This window comes from Petaurus breviceps, unplaced genomic scaffold (genome assembly GCF_028583685.1).
Source record: "Petaurus breviceps papuanus isolate PSGF00001 unplaced genomic scaffold, PetGlider_PUasm1.0 90535, whole genome shotgun sequence".
Lineage (NCBI taxonomy): Eukaryota > Metazoa > Chordata > Mammalia > Diprotodontia > Petauridae > Petaurus > Petaurus breviceps.
This window is the reverse complement of record NW_027187270.1, coordinates 2997368-3006169: the sequence shown is the minus strand read 5'-3', so window position 1 is coordinate 3006169 and position 8802 is coordinate 2997368. Positions and strand designations below refer to the sequence as shown.

The 8802-nt window shown below is 43.4% G+C and overlaps 1 protein-coding gene across 2 annotated transcripts; it reads right to left on the bottom strand.

The window, feature by feature from the left end:
• Positions 1 to 6: 6 nt before the first annotated feature.
• On the bottom strand, positions 7 to 8098 carry LOC138142120 (zinc finger protein 185-like). Of its 2 annotated transcripts, none has more exons than XR_011163364.1 (4): positions 5804 to 5931; positions 5581 to 5680; positions 2261 to 2359; positions 7 to 1268 (listed from the first exon to the last, which is right to left on the bottom strand). XR_011163364.1 is itself a non-coding variant. In XM_069063066.1 (4 exons), exons 1-3 carry the CDS (start codon positions 8045 to 8047, stop codon positions 2261 to 2263), a joined length of 231 nt encoding a protein of 76 aa, XP_068919167.1. In that variant the 5' UTR covers positions 8048 to 8098; the 3' UTR covers positions 7 to 1268. The 2 variants fall into 2 exon arrangements, 1 of the variants encoding a protein (XP_068919167.1); XM_069063066.1 differs by lacking the exon at positions 5804 to 5931 and adding an exon at positions 8016 to 8098.
• Positions 8099 to 8802: the final 704 nt, after the last annotated feature.

Here is an 8802-nt window from a genome sequence, read left to right as displayed (position 1 = left end):
ATTCAAAAAAAATCAAAGCTAATCAAAAGCTGGATAATGCAAAAAAACTAGAACTAATGAAAAATTGGATAAAGGAGAAACCTAAAGCTAATTTTTTTTGCCTTTTGAAGGGCATTTGGGGTTAAGTAACTTGCCCAAGGTTACACAGCTAATTTTTTGTGTGGGTATTAAGTATCTGAGGCTGGAACCGAACTCAGGTCCTCCTGACTCTGAGCCAGGGCTTTACTCCTAGCTGCCCCAACCTAAAGCTAATAAAAAAGCTGGATAATGCAAAAAAAATCAAAGCTAATCAAAAGCTGGATAATGCAAAAAACTAAAACTAATGAAAAATTGGATAAAGGAAAAACCCAAAACTAATACCAAACCAGATAATACAAAAAAAAATCAAAGCTAATAAAAAGTTGGGTAATAAACCCAAAACTAATAAAAAGAGCTAGATAATTCAAAACTCCAAAGCTAATAAAAAAACTGGATAATACAAATAAACAAAGCTAATAAAAAGCTGGATAATGCAAAAAAAATCAAAGCTAATCAAAGCTGGATAATGCAAAAAACTAGAACTAATGAAAAACTGGATAAAGGAGAAACCTAAAGCTAATTTTTTTTTGCCTTTTGAAGGGCATTTGGGGTTAAGTAACTTGCCCAAGATTACACAGCTAGTTTTTTTGTGTGCGTATTAAGTATCTGAGGCCAGAAGCCAACTCGGTTCCTCCTGACTCTGGGCTGGGGCTTTACTCCTAGCCGCCCCAACCTAAAGCTAATAAAAAAGCTGGATAATTCAAAAAAATCAAAGCTAATCAAAAGCTGGATAATGCAAAAAACTAAAACTAATGAAAAATTGGATAAAAGAGAAACCTAATCAAAAAGCTGGATAATGCAAAAAGCTAAAACTAATAAAAAATTGGATAAAGGAAAAACCCAAAACTAATACCAAACCAGATAATACAAAAAAAATCAAAGCTAATAAAAAGTTGGGTAATAAACCCAAAACTAATAAAAAGAGCTAGATAATTCAAAACTCCAAAGCTAATAAAAAACTGGATAATACAAATAAACAAAGCTAATAAAAAGCTGGATAATGCAAAAAAAATCAAAGCTAATATAAGGTAGTTAAAGCTAATTATCTTCATGAAATACATTTTCAACTGAGTTAGATAGGAAAAGATGAAGGAAACAACTGGAATTAGTAATAAGGGGAAACAGCAGAGTTGGAGATTTAGGAAGATGGGTCCCCATCTTCATGATGACTCTAGACGAGCTGATCGAAACTGTAAGAAAACAGAAGAAACATGAGATCTGAAATGTAGGGATGGGAGGAAGGTACTTCTTCCTCCAGTCATCACCAAATCCCTGGGGCTAAAATGGAATGAATATTGTGTCTTGGGGGGGGGTGGTTAACAACAATAACAAAGCACCAGACTAGTATTTTACTTAAAACTGCATTACACAAACTCGACCAGATTTTGTGTTTGGATGCCCACAGAGAAATCCAAATGGCTCCATGGAGGAATGCATGGCATTTCTTAGGACAATAACCCCAAGGGTGCTCTAGGAGTGCTTTGGATAAAACTGCTTTTGCCTGTCTCATCACTTGTGAAAATATCTGGGGGCCTTCCTTCACTTCAATGCTGTTCTCATAGTTTTACTGTTTTCCTGAGCAAGTGAAAACAATGGGTGTTGGGTAATCAGTACTTTACAGTATAGGCATCTGGAACTGGAAAAGTAGGGATGGTTGAATCTAATATTGTGTGTGTGTGTGTGTGTGCTTGTGTTAGCTCTGCTCTTATATGATCTGTCCTCAAAAAAGAGGAACTTCACCTATAAAAATCCAACCTAAGCAAGTCATCCCCAATCACTCATCTTTAATGAGGTATGTGACAGTGGGCATGCATGCACATTCCCTTCAGTGGGAAATCCAATCAAAAACCCAGATGAAGGCTCACCACTTTATAAGCTCATCAACCCGATCAGAGGACTCCCTAGATTAACATCTTACAGTAAGATTCACTTTAAATGAACGACATGTGCACAGCCTGAGGGATAGGTACACTGGTGACCCCAAGCTACTATAAGGAAAAGAAAGGCTGCGTAGATTTTCTAAGGAGGATTTATGGGAAAACATGGCCCCAAATCCCAGAGAATAAAAAGGCCCAATCAACAAGAGCAAAAGGAGCATGATTCCTGCAACCAAAATGTTCCCCAAATGATCTCAAAGGAATCTCATTTTCTGGGCCCATAGAATGGGGAGGGGCAGACCCACCTAGAAGAGTGTTGCATAGCACTGGTCACAGTGAATGATTCCGCTGTGGATGTACACACGGTCCAGCATATTGCCCATTTTCCTCTTGCAAATCTCACACTGCAAATGAGATGAAGAATGATTATGAGGTTAGTGGAAATCCAGCCCTAAGTAAATAGGCACAGGGCAGACCAGAATCAAAGCGACCGGATGAGGAAGAGCCACCAGGTGGTTGGTGCTGTTGTGGCATCTCTACCATGGGAAGCCTTCCTCTTTCAGTCTCAATGGCCAATATAGGGAAACATAACCCAAAGTCCATTTGTGGGATGGTGGGCCACTTCTGACTTAGGAAAGGAAGCTGAAAGTTGTTATAAAGTGTTTCCTGAAGCCCTTACAGCCCTGTAGACTTCTGTGGCTAAAAAGATCTCTGAATACTCTAGGTACCATCAAAGGTTAATTATGAGAAACACCCCTAGGCAAACACCTTGCCCTTCAACTTCAGGACCAGCTAATGAGTTGGTATTGTCCAAGGAAGCCAGAAGCTGAACCACCTCCCACCAAAATGTCAACCCTACCAAGCACTTCATTCCTGGAAAATCAAGAAAACTTGACTTTCAGACCTCAGTCCATTAAAACGAAAATGGTGGTGGTGGGGGGCGGATACCTTGAGCCTCTATGGGCTAAAACATTAATAATCAATTAACACCTTAGCAGGGACTATAATGAGAGACTCTTCCGGTGACAGAGCTGGAAAGATCCTTAGAGAGCTAGTCCTACCTCCTTATTTGATAGATAGGGAAATGGAGGTACCATTAGAGGAAGCCACTTGCCCAAGGTCACATAAATAACTCCAGCAGAGCTCAGAACAGGACCCAAATATCTTGGACTCCCAAGCCAGCTTTATTTCTATTACTGCTGCCAGAAATGGGACACAGCTTGAGGTGGGACTGTGTGTGTGTGTGTGTGTGTGTGTGTGTGTGTGTGTGTATCTCTATGAGAGGTTGTCATTGGGCAGGTTAAGGGAAAGATACTAAAGACCTATTTGAGTTAATTCACAGTGTGACTACAGTTCTAGAATATATATTACACATACATAAACATACATTATGCAAGGATGTATATAAATGGGAGAGTGTGGGGACACTCTCTCTCTGCCCATGTTCACTGTACAGATGTCCAAAGCACTTGTCTGGAGCTGTGTACACTCAGTGTGGGGCATTCCTGATGTTATGTGTAATTCCCTCCGCTAAGCCAGATCTGCAGCTCTTTTGTAAGTGATAGGTTTAGAGACTAGAGAGCCGAAAAGTTAAGTGACTTGCCCAGGGTCATATAACCAGTATAAGTCAGAGGCTGGAACTGGACCAGGTCTTCCTGGTTTTGGGGCTGGCCTATATAAATGTCTGTGTCTACATGAGAGTATTTGCCACATAAAAAAATGGTAACTAATCAAATTTTATACCAATGTGTTCCACGATTATATTTTTTTGGAGGGAATAGAGTTGAAACATTATTAATGATAAAAAGAAGCAGTTGCCACTTCTGTCCTATGGTGCTGCTGACCCTGGGTTCCTGTAAGCAGTGCCAGCACATAATAAGCTTTGGAAGGTCCTACCCACCCCTAGAGCATGTTATCCAGGGATGAACCTAGTTAAGTGGAGAGGAGCTTGTTCCCAAATGATGGGCCCCCTAAAGCCTCAGCTACTCACAGAGACCAGCTACCAGGGCTTTGGGGTAGGATCCACTGATGGAAATCACTCATCTTTTGAAGTACTGACTATGAAGGGGAGAAAGGGAAAGAAATGAAGGTGATGTTGACACTATGCAGGAACCCAGGGATTTGGGGGTGCTCAGCTTCCCTCACCACTTGACTGAAACAGCTCTCACACATCACCCCGACATCTGACCTCCTGACTGCCAAAGCTAAGGTCTTTTGTTCAGCTCTGTTCCTCCTTATCTACTCTGTGGTTTTTGACCAGTTGATTCCTTCTGTCTCTTCCCTGGACTTCAGAAATCACACTAACTACACTCTTGGATCCTCTACCTTTCTACTTCCTCTGTCTCCACCTCTCTGCTGAACATCATCTTCCTGCCCTTGGACTTTGGGTATTTCTCAAGGTTCTGGCCTTAGGCTCTTGAATCTTGCCTTTTGTCTCTCCTTCCCTCTCCCCCACAACTTGGTAGTCAAATTCAATACCATGGCTTCACTTCCCACTTCATTGCAGAGGACTCCCAAACTTGAGCTCTTACCTTGGCATCTCTTCTGAGTTCTGGACCCCTATTGCACCCAAACCAATCTCTCTCCCTTCCCCATTGTTTTGGCCAATCACAGCAATACTTCACTTTGCCTCTCCATTTCCATTAATTTCCAAAGTTCTTTTGCCACATCTAGTCCTCCCAACACCACCATCTTTCTTGACACCTGCTTTTGAAATCTTCCATATCAGTTATTTGATCCACACTTCCAGTTCCTTCCTTTTTCAGTCTAGCCTAACTCTACCTCACCCCTTCTATCATTGCACTAGGTACTGAAGTAGTTTCCTCTTTGCCCTGGCATTTCCATCTTGTTCAGTGGAACAATTGTCATCAAGAACTCAAAGCTATCCCCATGTTCTATCCAATCTTGACTTGGCATTTGTGGCCTTCCCTGCCAATCTACCCCTGCTCAATTTCTAACCTTCCAAAGACGTGCTAATCCATTCAGGCTAGTCTTCCTAATGTCCCCAACAAGCCACATTCATTCCTATCTCCTTTGCTCATGCTATTCCTACCAATTTTCCCTGCTCAAGCTTTGATTTGTCTGGAAAGCCCCCTCTCCCCCTGTGTCTAGTCCAGCCTGAGTAGCAGCTTCTGCCTGGAGCACTTCAAGTCTGCACCGCACAACCAATCCTTCAGTCCTTGCCTGGGTCCTATCATGTACTCTGATCCTTATTGTAGAGAGATCATGTGTTCTCAAGGGCAGGGACCATGCCTTTCACTCCTGAAACCTCCATAAGCACCCAAGACACAGGACTTGATTCATGCCTGCTAACTTTCTCAAGTGCTGCATCTTTTCCACTTGTGGCCAATGTGACTTTCCCCTCTGTGGGTCTCAGTTTCCTTCTCTGTAAAATGAAGGCCCCTTCCAGCTCTGAATCCATGTGACTATGGACCTGTAGGTCCTGAAAGTTCTAAAAGAAGCCTGTGGTTCTACCTGGAAGTATCCAGTGAGAGCCTCAGTTAGACAAAAGGCCTCAGTTTAGGATAATCACTGGAATCTGAAGAATTACCATGCTTTCCAGATGAGGGGTGGGTAGCAGAAGAGGCAAAAGTGTTGGGTTTTTTAATAGGAAAACAATCCTTACCTTCAAGCAATACTCATGGCAGCAGATGCCCAAGTGCTCCAGAATAATTTTGGGCCCAGATTTGATCTCTTTGCAGCAGTAAGTGCAGATAGCACTTGGCCTAGAGAGAAGGAGGAGATTTGGTGAATGGCCAAAGGGCATGGGTAGACAATGGCTCCAGATGGTTCAGAATCCATTACATCAGCCACAGGCTCAGTGCCAGGATCACACACAATCTACCTACTTTCTCACTTTAGAAATGGCCTGAGGGCAGTTTCCTGCAGGTTGGTCAGGAGTTGGCACAGAAACTTCTAATTGGAGGGCATGGGACTTGCTGGCTCTCCTCAGCTTCAGGGACTAATCAGTGGGCATGTGAACACACAGTTCTTCTTGGAACCACCCCTTTTCTTCCTGCCCTCCCACCTGTCTAGTTTTACAGCTGCTGGCTGAAGCTTTGGATATTCGAACCAGCACCTGCTACGCCAGACAGAGAGCAACATTCCATCCTGCTCCAAATCTCGGAAGAGGCATACTTCAGTTCTTTCCCTTAAAATGATTTGTTAGCTTGTTTTCCTAAGCTTCCTACTCCAAGGTTAGTGTGGCACCAAAGGTCTTCATTTCATCTTGGGTACTTAGTGTGCCGATGTTGGTGACCACTTTTATATATCCATGTCCCATTTACTTATTCATCTCTCTGAATTATCTCCACCCTCCTCTCCCCGCAAAAGGCACTACTCAGAAGAAGCAGGCTGAGGGGGCATGTGTTAGGATTCTCAGGCAAAGACTGCTACCCACCCCGATGGTTAAATAGCTCCAGAGGCCCCAGACCAAAGCACTGATGAATGTTTGGAACATCTGAGGCAATTAGCAGTAGACTAAAGATTTGGTCCATTCTTCTAGCCTGTCAAGTTACTTTGGGATTCTGATTTTGTTACTATCATGTCATCCCTCTCTCCCACACCTTTCATCTCCAAATTCAGTAAAATATTCTTGTATGCAATGCCCCAGTAAAAGAACACTCCATCTCTTGGCTCTGAGCATTTTCTTTGGTTGTCTTCCATGTTTGGAACAGTCCTCCCTTCTCTGCTCTGCCTACCAACCTTCCTGGCTTCCTTTGAGTGCCAGATAAAATCTCACCTTCTCCAGGAAGCCTTCCCCAAGCCCTCTCATTCTGGTGTCTTTCCTTTGTTCACCATTTTCTATTTATCCCATATACAGCTTGCTTTGTATATATTTGTTTGTATGTTGTCTCCCCCACTAGACTGTAAATTTCTTGAGGGCAGGGACTATCTTTTGCCTCACTTTGTAACCCCAGCGCTTAGCACAGTGCCTGACACACAGTAGGCATTTAAAGTTTGTGACACCTGACATAGGTCGACCCTATTGGTCACTTGGCTCCCATTAAACCTAAATGTATAGTTCAATCCTCTCCATATCATTCACAAGAATACAATGAAAGTATAACAAGCTTGAAAAGTATGCTGTCCTAACGCAGTCTGCTGTCATTGTATGTAGGGTTGCTGGCCCTGACCCCAACGCCTGCCTAGTTTGTCATTTGGCTCTGTGCCTCCACAGAGCGACTTGTGTTAAGTGAAATCTAACAGGTTTGAAGCAGGCCCAAGGCCCTCCCCTGCCCGGAGGAGCAGGCTCTGTAACAGTCACTTTGCTGTGTTTATTGACTCTCTTGTTCTGAAGGGCTGGAATTTCAGATCCTAAGCAATAACTGGTATGATTTCATTAGTTTGCATATCCTGGTAACCCTGTGAGACCAAACTGTAGTAATGCTACCAGATGAACATCTCTGCAATGGGGTACCACCACATGACTGGAAGGACCTCTCTGGGAAAGAAGAGATGTGCTAGGAGAACTATTCTATCTCAGTCCAGTCATCTGGGTTTCTAATGCTCCAGGAAAAGAGTGGGAAGGATGGACACCTGGTCACTATCCAAAGCATTCAGCAGAGCCCTCAACTAAGGCTCAAGGCAGACCCAGGGGCCCCAGGCTTAGATACTTGGCTAGGCCAGTCAGAAGAAAGAATTATGAGAGCCAAGACCCAGGCCCCAGAACTGGTATCTTCATAGGAAGAAATCTTTTCTTGGTAGACTAGAAAGCTAAAGCACAGCAACGGGTAGTCTGAGAGCTATGTATACCAGTTCTAATCAATTTGGATCTGAGCAAGGGCCTCCCCTGGCTCCGGCAAGTCCAGTATTGTCCCATCTGGCCTCCCTGACTATGGTAGTAACACTTCTCTCCTCATAACCAGAGAGGGAGCTAGGAAAGAAGGAAACCATTGATAGAGTTCATGCCCCATACTATACTAACATTAATTGAAGATTTAATTTACAAGCAAAAACCACTGTTTCAGGGTACATGGGCTTCAGGAAATCCCCTCTTTTTGCCACTGTTCATTTTGCTGATCAAGTGAATAAATAGAATCCCTAAAACTCCAGGCTAACCTTCTGTAGTCAGATGTCATCATGCTGTCCATGCTGGGCAGGGTTCCAAATCTTTGGTTAGTGGAGCTGACAGAGGATGATGCAAATCTACAAGAACAGAACAGGATGTGAGATCCAAAGGGACATTTGAGGTCATCTAGGCCAACCCTTTCATTGTACAGATGGGAAAACTGAGTCCCAGAAAAGGGAAAGGACTGAAGAGCTCATGTAGACTGTTGCTGTTCAGTTATTTCACTCGTGTCTGAGCCTACATGAGCCCATTTGAGGTTTTCTTGGCAAAGATAGTGGTTTGCTATTTCCTTCTCCAGCTCAATTTACAGATGAGGAAACTGAGGCAAACAGGGTTAAATGACTTGCCCAGGGTCACGTGGTTAGTGTCTGATGTTAGATCTGAACTCAGGAAGAGGAGTCTTCCTGACCCCAGGCCAGGCACTCTATCCACTGCAGTGCCACCTAACTGTATGTAGGCTAACTTCCACCCTAAAAGTAATCTCTTTGCTAGCAACTGCAACCAGTAGTCATCCAGTGGTTGGATGGGATCAGAATCCCTAACACACACACCAAATGTGAAGAGTTTGCTCCAAACCCTTTCTCATTTGTTATCCTTTCTGAACTACAAAGCCACCTGGAGGAGGGCAGGAGGGCATTCAGCTTGTGCTGCCCACCAACAAGCTTGCCCTATTCCCACTCGTCAGCTTGTTTGCCAATTTCTTGCAAGTCTTAGGAATATAGTCTATGGTAGGGGACAGAACACTAGACTCAGACTTAGCTGATCTGGGTCCAAGGT

What these genes read in the sequence shown, in the direction of transcription:
- LOC138142120 (XM_069063066.1), bottom strand. Translation starts at nt 8,047, where the DNA reads ATGGACAGCATGATGACATCTGACTACAGAAG. An exon ending in ATGACATCTGACTACAGAAG is followed by an intron (nt 5,681 to 8,015) that starts GTTAGCCTGGAG and finishes CCTTCTCTCTAG; the next exon opens with GCCAAGTGCTATCTGCACTT. An exon ending in GCCATGAGTATTGCTTGAAG is followed by an intron (nt 2,360 to 5,580) that starts GTAAGGATTGTT and finishes TCTCATTTGCAG; the next exon opens with TGTGAGATTTGCAAGAGGAA.